The 15,288-nt window shown below is 43.6% G+C and overlaps 1 protein-coding gene across 8 annotated transcripts in view; it reads left to right on the top strand.

Annotated features, from left to right (window-relative positions):
- Positions 1-11,358, top strand: part of PALM2AKAP2 (PALM2 and AKAP2 fusion) — a 498,977-nt gene extending 487,619 nt beyond the window's left edge. For all 8 annotated transcript variants that reach the window (XM_065946815.1, XM_065946817.1, XM_065946818.1 and 5 more), the window contains one exon: positions 7,410-11,358. In XM_065946815.1, coding sequence (XP_065802887.1) covers positions 7,410-7,508 — 99 coding nt within the window. In that variant the 3' untranslated portion in view covers positions 7,509-11,358. The remainder of the gene's footprint in view (positions 1-7,409) is intronic.
- The last annotated feature ends 3,930 nt before the right edge of the window (positions 11,359-15,288 follow it).

The following is a 15,288-nucleotide window of genomic DNA, read 5'->3' on the forward strand; positions in this document are numbered from 1 at the left end:
ACCCTGGGCTGTTTACCAGCCTATACAGGTCTCTTGTGAGAATTAGGAAAAGCCACCCTTTTCCAAAACTGTGAGGACGCAGTCCTGAGTCGGCTGCACAGCTGGGGAGGAGACTGGGGGACTGAGTTCAACCTCACCCATCCCCCCACCTGCTGTTTTTGTGCAGAGCAGCCTTCCTGCTCATAGTATAGGTTTCTCCTATCTGGAAATGTTATCTTACATGGAAATGTCCCTTTATCTGGCCCTGATGCTGTCTCTGGTCAGTCATGCAACTCATAAGGTCCTAATGAATCATCATTTCCTGTAGGGTTTCTTGGTACCTTGCAAAGGAAGGATATTGAGGCAACACTGTTTTTCTGGCCAGTTTTTCCTCCAGCCTGACCCAAGTCTTGGAAGGCAATGAGTTCTTGAGCCAGAAGCGCTCTTGAACTTGTTTCGTAGACTTGCTTTCCCTTTCTCATGGAAGGGATGCCGTGCTGAGTCTAAAGTATAGCCTCCTGGGCTTTCAGCCCCATCTTCATGCCTCGCACAGAATCTGCCCTTGGTGGCTTTTCCTCTGTTCTTTCTCTTTTGCCCCCAGGGTAGTTACTGAGAGGGCTTTCAGCCTTTCCTGCCTGTCTTGGAATAAGAGCAGGCCTCTTTGATTCCTGGGTTAAACCAAGGTCTCTTTGATTCCTGGGTTAATTCCTGGGCTAGAAGTCACTACTTTTCCAAGAGTTCCTGACACACTCTTCCTTCCAGACCATGACACCTCTGGGGAATTCTAGCTGAACTCTCGCTCGGGGGGCGGAGGAAGCTTGTGTGCCTCCAATGCCCCCACACCACAGGGTGAAGGCTCAGTCACCCTCAGTGATGCTCCGTGCCCCCAGCTCTCTCAGGTTCTCACACACACCCTAGGAGCGTGCAGAGGAGGGGAGCACTCCGCATCCATCAGCCCCTGGTCATCAGTCTGATCATGATGCAACATGGTTTTTCAAGTGCAATGCCTAAGAAGCAGTCGGTGATCAGTCATATGATCCCCCATCCAGCCTATGGTCACCCTGCCAGAAACCAGTCGGTGCCTTCAAGGTCCCATGTGGTGTAAGTGCAAGGTCATGACCACAAGTCTGGAGGGAGCTGTCAAAAGTCGGTCCTTCTAACTCATCACCCACAGCCAGGACATATTTTTGCTGAGCTTTCTTTACAGCGACTTTTAGTTTCCTAGAGGAACTAAAGGATCGTTCTAGTTCCTACATAATCACCCCATTCTCAGGAACCTGTCTCGGTCCCCCCAAGGTAGAGATGAAGCAGGCTGCTTGCTGTCTCGTGGCAGCGTCATCCTCAGATCAGGTTCAGAGAATCTGCCTCCACAGACCTGGCATTCAAACCATTCTTTGTCTATGGTTAGGGTCTTCTTTTCATGAGACAGCAGATGACAAGACTGCTTCAGGCTCAGAGAGGCCTACAGGAAGAGGAAAGGGCTGTTTGTCTACAGATGACTACAGATTCTAACGAGTCCAACGTGACCCTTAAGGATCTTGCTGGGGGCAGCTGGTTGCATAGACAACAGGGGAAAGAATCTTGTTAATTCAGATCATAGCAAATGGAAGCGACAAATCTTGAATTAACAAAGTCTGGCTTATCTGATATTTTTATGGAGGAATGATAGGGTATCTGCTTGCTGCAAAAGATACACTTTTAAATAAACTGATATCAGATGAAGCAAGTCTTGGGGTGGGTGTGTCCTGGTCTCCTGACGTCACTTCCCCTCCTGTCCCCCCCACGCCCTGCCTCCGCCCCCCACGTGGTGCTGGTCCCCAGCTGAGGGGTGTTCCCTGTGTCTCTGCCATTTACTAACCCTGGTTTTTCCCTCTCTGCCAGTACACCTCTAAGTTACTGTCTTGCAAGGTGACTTCCGAGGTACTTTTCCGCTTGTTTTGTCTTGGTCTTCCTGCATGCCTGACCCAAGTGCATGCTGTCGTGGTTTGCCGTTTCCTGATGGGTTTTTCTTTCCTGAATGGGATGATTGCCTTGAGATGTTGGCGTGTATGCAGCAGTGGTTACGAGACTGCTTTGCTCTGCTGTGTGCTGGGCTGGACAAGGCCTTGCCTTGCTCATGGATCTGGAAGATGTTTGGACTAGAGGGCAAACAACAGGGAAATAGCTGTTTGGATTTTTGTTTGTTTGTTTTTTTAGAAGCTGATAACAAATCTGCTCTGGTCTGGTTAGAAAATCATGTAGCTCAAGAGAACGGGGCCTGTTGGGTTGGATCAGTCCTTGGTTTGGCTTAAACCCAGAGAGCTCCACGCCATCGCTTTAGGATGACTTACTCCAACTGTGAACCAATCCAGTTCCCCTCCCCTGCCATCTTTAAACCTGTGTTTTTGTTTTGGACGAACGTTCCTGCAAGCATTAAATTTCCCCCAAAGCCTCCTCCTTGACCCTACAACTTCCTTCTACACAAATTTCTCAAACTTGTACTGTGAAAAAGCACATTTTAAAATGTTTTCCATTTTTTCCACATTTATATTGACTTATTTATATGCTATGAGAAAGCATATTGGTATTTATATTTTTTATTTCTATAGCATTATTTTCATTTTAAAAGAATTACTGCAGATGTACAGAATTGTAGAGAATCATTTATTCATTCACCTGGTTAACAATTTATCCAGGACCTATTACACATCAGGCACTTTATAGGTTCTGAGAAGATAAGTAGTCACCTGAACAATGGCCGTGATGCCATGGAGCCAAGAATGTGCCTGTGTGCCAAGTATATGACAGAGTTAAATAATGAAGCCAGCTTTGTCCATTCTTGTCATTTTGTAATATTTGCTTAATGTTTTATAAAGAAATTAATATTACCAATACCATTCAAGCCCTCTTGTTACTTCTCCCAGCTCTCATTTCTTTCTCTCTTGAGAGATAACTTCTCTGGAGTTTGGCATTGATTGTTTCCATGCATGTTTTTATCCTTATACTGTATACTATATATGTCTGTGTACATAAATTACATCTAATGGTTTTGCATGTTTTAGAACTTTCCATATATATATATCATATTTTAGCATCCAATAAGCTTTATTCTGTCTGCACCATTTTTTAATGTGTCCATGTTGATGCTTACAGCACTATTTCACTCATCATAGCTGCCGTGTATAGTGTTCCATTGAATGAGTACATATGTATTGATTCATCCTTCTAGTGATGGAAATGTAGGTTGTATCTTTTCTCTGCCATTACAAACAATGAATCAATGAATATGTTATTGTACATAGCTCTTTGTGTGACCCATGAAAGAAGGTCTACAAATATATGTAGAAGTAAAAATACTTGTTCTGGGGCTTATACAGGCTCATATTCACTACCTATTGCAAATTATTCTTCAAATTGGCTATGCTAACCTATAGCACAATATATTGGGTTGACCCAAAATGTTTGGGTTTTCTATACCATCTGACAGAAAACCTGAATAATTTTTTTGGCCAACACAATATATTTTATATCTCCATGTTTAGCAAAATAAATGTAGTTAACTATAGATATGAATTGATGATTATCAGTGGGTTTTTTTTTTTTCCAGAAAGTATAAAATGAATACTGTGAATATCATTACATGGACCTTCTTCAGTATCTAACTGTGGTTCTCAGTGGGGGGAAGGTAGTTTAAGAATTAGACCCTAAGGCCACATTCCCTTTGAGTCAACATAAGATTGATGAAAATCTGGTCTCATCCATCCAAGGAAGATAAAACTGGGTCCTGTCTACCTTCAGTGGAAGAGATGGGCGATAAAATATTAATACAAACATTACTTAACACATCTGTCTTTTGTTTCACATCCCCAAAATAAAATTGTCTAGGCTGATTGCTACTCAGAGTGAAGTGATTCACTTGAATTCCCTAAGCATTGGAGAGACAAATTAATATTAGAAGATTGTTCAGAGAGAATTGATTTTTTTTCTTTCTCCCACCAGACCTAAATCTGAATTAATTTGTGGAAGATAAAACCGTAAATCAGGTCTTTCTATTTTTTTAATGTTTTTTTCTTTCTATTTCTATGGGGAATGTATATTATCCTTTCTGATGATTCTTCCTTCAAATTCCTCCCAGCAACTGAACAGAAATGGAACATGGTATTCCAGACCATTGACTCCACACCCAGAGTTCTGGGGTCAAATGTTAACTTTTCCTTCTACTAGTCTGATTATTTAAACCTCCTTTTGGTTCAGTTTTTTCATATGTGAAATGCAAGTAGTGATAGTATGAATCCCATAGAACAGTAGCAAGGATTAAAACCTCAGCTGGTTCATGGTACCCGTGATGTATGTGTCTATTATTATCAGAGCCCTGGAGGCAAATGCTTTTCTTAAACCAGAATGGAAAGGAACACACTTTAGGAAATAAAGTTAATATGCAAAAATCTAGAAAAAGAGTTCTAGATTTGCTAGAGCTTTACACACACACACACACACACACACACACACACACAGAGTACTCTGTATTAATCGGGCAGCAGAGGCTCATTTACACACACACACACACACACACACAGAGTACTCTGTATTAATCGGGCAGCAGAGGCTCATTTACACACACACACACACACACACACACACACACACACACACACACACACACACACACACACACACACACACACACACACACACACACACACACACACACACACACACACAGTACTCTGTATTAATCGGGCAGCAGAGGCTCATTTACATACCTTCCCCAATGGCTTGACTTTTGAATCTTCAAAAGGCCAGTTGTAGGATGGCTTCATTCCTGAACCAGTCCTAGATCATAAGTCTCGTGGACCTGAAGACAATTTTATAGCAAGGTCACTGGCTCTTTTAGTTACGCTCTGCTGCCTATCTGATCTGTGCCTTTACTCGCGACTTTATAGATTTCATCAGAAATCCAGGCTCATGATAAGTAACATATAAATTAGGGGAATGAAAGAAGAAAAGAGGGCTCATTATTGGTACAGTTGAATTATTTGGGTTGCCACAAGTAGGTGTTCAAACCCAAGCTGTACTGAATGTTTCCATAATTATAAGTATCATTTCTCTGCCCATTGCACTTTTTGGTGACTAAGCTCCAGGAGGAAGAGACTCTTCTGTCCTAAACATGAAGACTATGCCTGACACTTCGTAGAAACCCAAGAAATATCTGTAAAATGGTTGGGTAGTTGGATTGATATGGGTTCCCAAAGAACAGAGTAAAGTAAATCTATTTAACATGATTGAGAATTTAAACGGGGCCTAAGGCCATCTGAAATGGATGGGGACACTTTTTTCCAGAACCTTAGATTGATTTTTAGCTCTTATGTAAACCATTCGGTTTGTATCTGCAGTCTGCAAGGCAAACATATGACTGTTTTATACAATGAGAGCTCCTTGTCAAAATGCCTTATGTTAGAATACCACTTGATTGCTTATAAAGCCCTTTCACATGATGAGAGAAATGCATAACTACTGTTTGAGAACTTACTATGCCCTGGAAACTATGCTAAATGCTTTACATGCATTGCCTCATTTATTCCTCAGACCAACTTAGTACTATAATTTTTATTATCCCCATTTTACATATAAGGAAACTGAGGCACAGAAATAATAAACCTTCCCAAGGTCGTGTAATTACTAGGATTTATTTAACCTTAGACCTGCCTGGACTCCAGAGTCCACCCTTCTTCCTGAAAGAGCCTGTGAAATAGGGCAGGTGTTGTGTTTAAGGGTAAACTTTCTTTATACATAAAGTTTGAGAGACACAAGAAGCCATGAACAGCAGCAGCACGTTCCAGGTAGAGAGCTAGAACTAAAGCTCAGCACTTGCCATTTCCGTCCCGCACTGCCTCCCCGTACCATGCTACCTCGCGTTGACCTGAAGACTGCCATTTAACTCTGCCAGACTTGGAAGCATCCTTCAACTGATGTCTTACTCTTAGATATTGACTAAGTGACTGTGATATGCGTATACACGAACACTTTAGGGCTTATGTTCTTCACAATGAACATGCCTTCAGGAGACCTGACTGAGTTGTGTCCCATGTGTCCTGTCCAGCCGTCCCTGTTAGGAGGACTAGGGAAGGCTTCCCATAGAAAAGTGCACTGCAGCTCTGGGAAGTCCATCAATTTATCAGAGGTGCAGAGAAGCAAACTGAGATGCCTTCCCCTGCTCCCCCTGCCCTGCCCAGATCTTAATCTGTCCAGAATCTGCTTATGTCTGGGCTCCCAGCACTGCCTGTAAACGTGCATCTCCTTGCTTCTCTGGAGTTGCCAGCATCTCTGTCGCTTGCCAAAATGATTGTTCTTTACATACACAAAAGCTTCATTCCATATTGGTTGGATAACCAACCAGCGTTGGCTCTACTGGACTTTTCTTTAAGTTCAGAAACTGCGCATCCTAAGCCAGCACCACAATAATTGACTTGATTGGTGTGCATGGGCTTGCTTTTGGTGTAGTATTGTGAAATTGAACTGTTTCTCCTGTGTTGGCAACCCAAACGTCATTCATGCGGATGTCATCTGGATCAAACTCAAGCAGGAGCTGACTGGCTGAAGGTTTCCCCTGGAGTCCACAGGCTCTTCTAGGGAACCAGAGGGAGGGTGGTCTCACCCTGGTGGTGATGAGCCAGTTTGTCCTCGATGTTGTCACCTTCCATTTCCTTTATGAGTACCTATGGCCCTGATGCTACATCAGTATGCTCAGATTCCTTTATTATTGGCCCCAGAAGCTCTTTTTCTTTCCACTTAATTCCTCTTGCAAGCTTAATTATACCAAAGTAGATTTTTGTGATATAAATAAGATCACAGCTTGCATAGGTCCATAAAGCTTGATGGAATAAATCCACACTGGTTCAGTGGTTTGAAATTCTTTTCTGGAGACTAAGACCATTCATAGCTGTGCTAATGTGGTAGTCACTAGTTCCAGGAGGCTACTGAAATCAGGTATTTAGTTTCTCAGCCACACAAGCCATGTTCTAAGCACTCAGTAGCTGCATGTGGCTAGTGGCTGCCATATTGGATAGTGCAGATGCAGAATATTGCCAACAGGCTGCGCTCATCTAGAGCGTGTAGCGATCCACTTCGTTATCAAAAAGCTTGATGCAGGGTCAAGTCTAGTTCAACGAAACATGCAGAACATTTCAGGAAAATTAAATCTTCTCTGTACTGAGAATGATGGGTCAGATGGCAAGTGAACTTTGGCTGTGAGATGAAGGCATCCCCCAGGACCTCCCACCGCCCACCTTTTCTTTCATTCTCTCCCGTCTTCCAGCTGGTTCAGACACTTTCCCGCTCTCCTCATTCATTAGATACTGTTGAGGGAGGGAATGGATGAAAGAAAGAGAACTCAGTTTGTGTACGTGACTGATATCTATGAACTCTGAGTAATTATTTTCCTTCTCTCTTAGGTCCTTGAGGCCACGCGGGTTAACCGAAGAAAGAGCGCATTGGCTTTGCGCTGGGAGGCGGGGATCTATGCCAACCAAGAGGAAGAAGACAATGAATAATCACCTTCCTTCCACCCAGGAAGTGTCTTTGGTGCTTGGGTTCCCAAGAAACCAAGAAATCAACTCATTAAAGCATTTTAATAGAATATTTATTAAAGTGCAAACGAACTCAGCAATCCTTAGGCAGGCCAGAAGTTACAATTTACAGTGATGAAAAAATAAAGTGAAAAAGCAGTCCACCCATCAAACTCGAACTCCTGGGAGTCAAAAGAAAAAGGATTTTGTGTGTGTGTGAGACTCAAAGGATCGCCTGGGTTTGGACCACAGTTGATCCCAAAGGACAAAGAAATTATGAGCAAACCGACATGGTTGCTCCAGGCAGAACCGAGACCAGGCTGCCTGGGTGATGAGGAAAACAGTGGAGATGTGGCCATTTGGGGAATCTGAGAAGCTAGTGCTGTCCCCCTGGCAGAGGGTATTTCCCTGTGCCTGCACTGGTTTCCCACCCACGGCCACATCACGGGTATCGGACCAACTCCATCCACTCCAGCAGCCATAAAATAAGGTTTCTCTCTCTATTCGCCCAGAAGAGGCAACTATTGTCCCATATCTCTTTCATTTAATTGTTTTTAATTAGGAGCAGTGAATGATCACAATCCGTATTTTGAAGACAAGATTTCTTCCTGTTGCAAACACAATCTGTTCTACATTAGGAGGTTGAGGAAGTGGGGGCAGAAAGCCAAACCAAATAGATTATTTTAGCTTTAGGATCTTGTCTGCTTATGATACTGACTGAGCTACAGTTTATGAGAACACATTTTCACAATTCTGTTTCTTTATATGAAGACTATATTTAGGGGGCAACAACTATTTTTATGATGGGGTGGGGGAATCTATCCATGTATAAAACCTGTAGACATTGAACAGCATGGTTCAAGAGGGGAGGGGTATTTTTAGAGTGGCAATAATTGAAAAAAGGGCGAACTCTGCCTTGGAGAGGTAGATGAGAAATAAAGAGGTGTTTATAACTATATTTTATATATAAAGTGAACCTTCAAGGGAGTAGGAAGATGATAGATTATTTTGGATCAGTCAGGAAGGAAAGGAAACAGTAAAGAAAGCTCATGAAAGGTAGAGAATAAGGGAGGGAGAAAGAGTGGGAAAATGAGGAAGTAAGAGAGATTATTTTTGCTGAGCAACCAGTATTTTTCAGGATGATAGAGAGAAAAATATAGAATAGAAATTTAAGTGCAGGCTTAGGATCAGCTACAAATCCTAAAGATGGGGGTGTGTGCGTGTGTGTGTGTGTGCGCGTGCGTGCCTGCCTGTGTGCCCACAACATGCCTTTGTGTATTTTCACAAAGCGCGTGAGTGCTCACGAGTCAGGGTGTGTGTGTATGTGTGTGTGAGAATTAAAATTCCAGAATGGTCATGGGACAAAGGTGTTCACTTATTTCCTCCAAAGCTGTTTGCCAGCGTCAGGAGTGAGCGAGAATTTCTTTTTTATGAAAAGGATATAGAGGCTCCGAGCTGATACAGTATTTGTAATATCAGGTTGACCTACCATGGTGTTTGCATGAGTCACAATGGCAAAGTTTTGAGCAGTTTTGTAATTTGACATTTAGGAAAGTTTCATATTTATTCTCACGCTTTGTATTCATGCTTAGTATAAGCTAAAGGATGCCAGCTTTACTCTCTCTGTCTTTTAAAGCAATATGATAAGGGTGTTCAACCATGGAATGCCCTCAATTTCTGGATGAGAAATTTTTTAACTCTGGCCATGAGAAAAAAACTGACCAGCATTCTTTTTTTTTTTTTTAATTAGAAGATAATTACTTTACAATATTGTGCCCTTTGTTTTACAACTGTGGTTTTTTTTTTTTTTTTAAAGCAATAAGTAAGTTAGACCTCACTAAAATTCCTTTTTGTTTTTATATTGTTCGGTCATAAGCGCTGATAGGTTATTCTGACAAGTAGCAGTTCCACAAAATTTGTATGTAGATGTCATGCACACTATCTTTGCTTCTGTTATTAGACTAATGTCGACTTTAGGGGAAAGTTTATTCATAAACAAGTGGTGGACACAAAGTAGAAATGGAACTGTCGGATAACTTACAACTTTGAAACTGCCAAGGGAACCAGCAGTTTGAAGCCAAATTCTGCAGATGGGTAATTAGCACCATCTTCAAATGGTTCATGCCCCTGAGCATTCCGAACGAAGAGTCAACAAAATGTGCTAGCCACTGGAGATACGCGACAAATAAGATCCCTGTTGTTAGGAATTCTTTTTTCAAGTGGGAGAGGCTGGCACAGAGACAGATGTTCCCAGGAAAATGAGGTGAGGAGTCCTGACCGGTGACATGGGAGTACCCTGAGGATTTCCAGCATTGTTCCCAAGACAGGCACAGGAGTGACCACTGATGGGACAGTAGCATTGTGTGGTCCAGGGACACGGGCTGCTTGGATGCCTGGAGAGCAGAGCGTTCTATGCTTCATGATTTCTGGACTAACTCTGGATCTGGTCATGACTGCAGACTAGATACAGATGAACTCCCCATCTTTCGAAAGAGTCCTCAGGACTTGCCTGAAGGGTTTGGTTCTGTTTTGAAGGAAACTGTGTACCCACCTTAATCCTCCATTTGAGAAGAGAATGGGCAGCTGAAAAGAAAGCTTAAAAGGCCACGCAATTCCTGCAGTTGCTGTGGAGGCAGATAAATCGGTCTTTGACTACAGTTGATTGAACCAGACACACTTATTGCATAGAGTCACAGAGTTGGGATCCTTTGGTCCATGCTTTGAGTAGGCAACAAATCCAGCGTTTCCGTGACCCCCTCACAGTCACAAAGCCGTTTAACTGTGGCCCCCACATCTCCAGCCTTTGCTTGTTCCCGTCTGCTGCCTTCTGATGACTGCTCAGTTACAACCCTGTTAAAATGTACATTACAGTTCCCTTGGAAGAGCCAGGTTTTCTCTGCGCTCTTGAGTTTTTAATTCATTTAAGAAACATTGGGCCATGGCTTTGTACATATCACTATGCTAGGCTCTGGGATCCCAAATGAACCCCTTAAACTGTGTGAAGATGCAGCAGACCTGGAGGAAAATCACTCCTGCCTCATCCATTGAGAGGAAGAGGCTTGTCCACACATTGGCCTCTGATGCTCATCCCTGCCCCCAAATAGCACGCAAGCTTGTTAATCTCAGCTAGAACAAATGTTTAGATTCCGTAGATGTTAAAAGCTTTCCTGAAAGTATTCCATCCCACAGTGTTTATAGATGTCCACTTTCCTCCGGAACTGATTACCTACTGACATTCCTTGGCTTTCTCATCCAGAAATTATGGAAACAGGGTCTGTCAGTGGCAGGAGGCTGGGCTGTGTCCAACGTGAAGGACACATGCAGTTTCCTTGCCTTTTTACACCTGTGCATGCTGCCCACCGTAGACAGTGATGTATAAGCCGTATATAGCTCAGTGTCCACATATATACACAACACACACACACAGCATAACAAGGAACACTAAAAAGTGTTGACTCTTGTCTCTGAAGACAAATAATTTAACATTTTTTCCAACTGAAGAATGGATGTCATTAAACTATGTATTGAAAAAAAAAAATAACCTACGTGTTTAGAGATGGTGACTATATCCAGTTTTAGTGACAGAACCAATTTCCTGAATTTTAAGCATTCAGTGAGTGAGCTGCCAATTTTGATTTTGTGTTGCTCTTTACCCAAATGACTTTTTTTTTTTTCCCCTTTTTTGGAGGAGGGGGCAAAAAGCAGCAATACTGTGTTTGAAAATGATCCTCTGGCTCTCCTATGTATGTTAACCACTTCAATGTTATTATCCTGCTTTGTTTTATAGTGATTGTGAGGCATTCAATGCAAGTATACAATTATTTTCTCATTAAAACCCAGTGTGTGTGGTGTTTTTATAAATGATGGCCACTTGTTTGACTGGGGTGGGGTGTTGGAGGACCACACTGCCCGAGGGTGGCATCCAGTGCCCTTGCCTTTAATTCCATGGGGGGAACTGCTGCTGCTTGCATGTTTGGAACCAAGAAAGCAACACGAGCTGGTGGGGCAGACCTTTGACAGGCTGTTGGCGATGCCCCAGCTGCCCTGGCTAGACTGGAAACTCTGATGGGACCGACAGAAACGACACGGGTGCCTCTAGAGGAGGTAGGCAGATTCCAAGGTCAGAGATGATGGGGCGAAGGGCAGGATGAACAGTGACGCTCACACTTTGCACTTAAGTCCTCATTGGTATCATCTGTTCCATTCCCCGCACCCACATTTGGCTCTGATTGGGTGCTAAGTCACTTCAGCTGTGTTCGACTCTTTTCAACGCTATGGGCCCTGCTCTGAGGCATAGAGATTTCAGACTTTACCGAGCGTCTGAGACCAGAGGTGAACCAGAAAGCTCCCTCCCCTGATTCCCTCCTGCCCTCCCTCCACTTCCTCACCCCCAGCCCTCGTCTGTAGCCACGCTGGGCTGTCTTCCATCTTAGACCCTGGAACTAACCTGCACCCAGACCTCCAGTTGCCTGTTCTTCCTGAGCACCTCTCTTCCTGGGGTCTCCTTTCAGCTGCTGCTTTCTTCATCTCTCCCCATTTATGTAACTTCTTCCAGTCTTCCCCCACCCCCACCCCACCCCACCCAGGATTGCAGTCATATTCTCCTGTTCTTCCCTACGGCATCATGTCCAGTCTCCGTGTGATGGGAGTTCTCAATTTTGAGGGAAAGGGGGCAGGATCAGGCCCCTTTGAAAATTGATCAAACTCTAATAAACAGGAACGTATTAACATTTTTTAAAATGTGTTTTTAATTGGAGGATAATTGCTTGACAGTGTGTTGGTTTCTGCTTTACAGCGCCATGAATCAGCTATGAGTATACCTGTATCCCCTCCGTCTTGAACCGCCTTTCCACCCCTCATCCCCAACTCCCAGGTCATTCATTACAAAGCACCAGGCTGGGATCCCTGTGTTATTCAGCAGCTTCCCTCTAGCTGTCACACATGGTAGATGAATAGGTAGCATTTATGAAGCACTGAGAAAGTGACAGGCGTTTTCTACAATTTCCACAAATGTAATCCTTCTTACAACAATTCCATAGGGTATTCTGTTTTGGTTTCTGTTTGTTTGTCTTTTGGGGCGTTATTTTTTTTTTTTTTTTTTTTTTGACTGAGCCACGCAGCTTGCAGGATCTTAGTTCCCCGACCAAGTATCAAACCCAGGCCCCTGGCACTGAGAGTGGGAAGTCCTAACTACTAGGTGCCTGGGAAATTCCCTGGGGTTGAACTACTTTGATATCCATTTGACACGTTAGAGAACAGATGCCAGAGAGCTCATAAACAGTAGCGCTTGAATTTTAACCTGGGCACTCTGATTCAAGTGCTGCTCTTACCCACTCTTCCCATAAAAACGCACGTTGGCAACTTCACATGCAAGATCCAGTAGATCTGATGCTGTGTGTGGGTCTGGTGACCTTGCCACACCTCCTGCTGTGGGCTCTTGTGAACCAAGGCCAAAGCTGTGATAGGAGCCGGAGTCTTGGGGGAGAGCAGAGTTTTGGTGGCAGCCACTTCATTCAGATAAAGTTTCTTTATTTGAATGAACTCCCTCTAGGCTCTTTCCTTTGGGGTCAGCTCTCCCAGGAGATAGTGGGAGAAGATGAACCAGGCTTCCCATTGCCAAAAAGGAACCAGAAGTGACTGCAAATGGGTGATCAAAAGGTGCTAAAATTGAATTGTGATGGTTGCACGTTTATTAAAACTCATTGAATCGTACACTTGGAAACGAGTACATCTAATGGTATGTAAGTTATACCACAGTGAAAGCCATAGCAAAAAACAAAAGGATGGGGGACTCAAGGAACTGGAAGAAAAGTCCAGGCAAAAGATCCAAGGAGGTCACACAGCCTGAGGTTGAAGAGAGGAGTCCTTCAGGCCAACATTCAGCCCCCAGCTAATGAGGAAAAAAGCTTGCTGTCCTTGAGGTAACCCCCAGGAACCAGGAGCAGAAGAATTGTCATCATCCATGGATTCAGCATCCTGGTCCTCTTTCCATCCATCACTTAACACCTGAGGGCATGAGGCAGCGCCAGGTGCGTTCAGGTCAACAGAACTGAGATCCGGTGGGCAGGGCTGCTGGGCACTCAGGCTGCGTAGCGCCAGGGAGTGGGTGGAACTTGGAGCTTGATACAGTCAGAGTAAAAGGAATTTGGGGTGATTTTTACTGACGAGGCTCTTCCTGAAAACCCACTGATGTGAGGGGTTATCCTCTCACGAGCAGAGGGCAGATGTGCTGGCCTTTTACTCTAGTTAGGGCATCAGTGGGAAGCTGGAGGGGGCCTATGGCCACCACCCTGGGCTCAACGCCTCTATTTTTTTTCTTTTTAAAAAAAATTGAAGTATAGTTGATGTACAATGTTGTGTTAGTTTTAGGTGTACAACAAACTGCTTCAGTTGTACATACATTTCTATCTCTTTCAGATTCTCTTCCCTTATGGCTTATTACAAAACAGTATAGTTCCATGTGCTATACAGTAGGTTCTTGTTGATTAGTTTAGATATAGTTGTGTGTATATGTTAATCCCACACTCCTAGTTTAACCACCCCCACCACACCCATGCTTTCCCCTTTGGTAACCAAAGCCATGTTTTCTTTGCCTGTGGGTCTATTTCTGTTTTGTCTATGAGTTCATCAGTACCATTTGTTGTTTATATTCCGCATCAGCTCCCCTGGTTTTATTGGTGCAAAGAAACGAATAATGAGGTTCCTTTGGAGCATTGCCCCTTTTAATTATGAGCTCCTTCAGCCACAAGAGGGTGGTGACTATAGCCCTCCCTGCACACAACCCACTCAGAACTCAGAATTGGGCTCCTAGGGGAACAGAGAACAAGTCGGGAATTAAAGGGAGGAATTCAAAAAGTTTGAAGTGTGCCCGATGACATTAAGACAAAGAAGGGACCTTGGGAAATTCCAGGGTCCACACCAGCAATTCCTAAATATCACCCAAGCATTTCAGACACTTTCAGAGAAGAAATGTTTGCCCGATAGAGACTTTTAAAAATTTACTCCACCAAGATAGAGTGCTGTCAGTGTCAATTAACCTTACAGGAGGATTAACCAGATGCTTTGCTCCAAATCTACAGGTGGTGGGCTCTGAACAAGTGGAGTGGATCCACTGGTCCCCTAGAGAAGTAAAGTCAAAAACCTTTCTTCCCCTTCCTTGGTTTTCCCCTGCCTTCCCATTTAGAGAACATTCTGCCTCTGCCGTGGCCTTCAGCTGGTACCTGTGATTCACCTCTGAGGAGGAGTGCTGTTTGTCAAAATTTTGAGTGGACCTCTGCAACACTTGGAGGGCTTGTTAACCAGAGATCTGAACTTGTACCCAGAGTTTCTCATTCTGAAGGGCTGGGTATGCAGCCCAGAATTTTCTCATTAGTTTTTCTGGAATGCTGTTGCTTGTCCAAAGGGCCTCACTTTGAAAATCACTGGTCTGGAGTGTAAGTAATGAATAGGGTCTGGGCAAACAATTTATGTTTGAAAACTGGGGAATTGATGAAGGATTTATAAGCTGCAGATACATGTGGTTTGGGGATGGTTTTGAATATTCTTGGGGCCACTGCCCAACATAGCCACCTACCACTTTGTGGGTCTTGGTGAAGCAGGATCTGAATTTCACTTAGACTGTTTGAGTGCGAACCTTCTAACCAGGCTGAGAACAAAGTGTATATGTTCTGACTTTAATTTCAGGGTGAGATCGAGGGATTCATTAGAGCCTTGGAAGAAGGTCTTACTTTGTAGAGTGATAGCAACATCAGGACTCGGTGACATG

This window comes from Muntiacus reevesi, chromosome 10, assembly GCF_963930625.1.
Source record: "Muntiacus reevesi chromosome 10, mMunRee1.1, whole genome shotgun sequence".
In the NCBI taxonomy this organism is placed as follows: domain Eukaryota; kingdom Metazoa; phylum Chordata; class Mammalia; order Artiodactyla; family Cervidae; genus Muntiacus; species Muntiacus reevesi.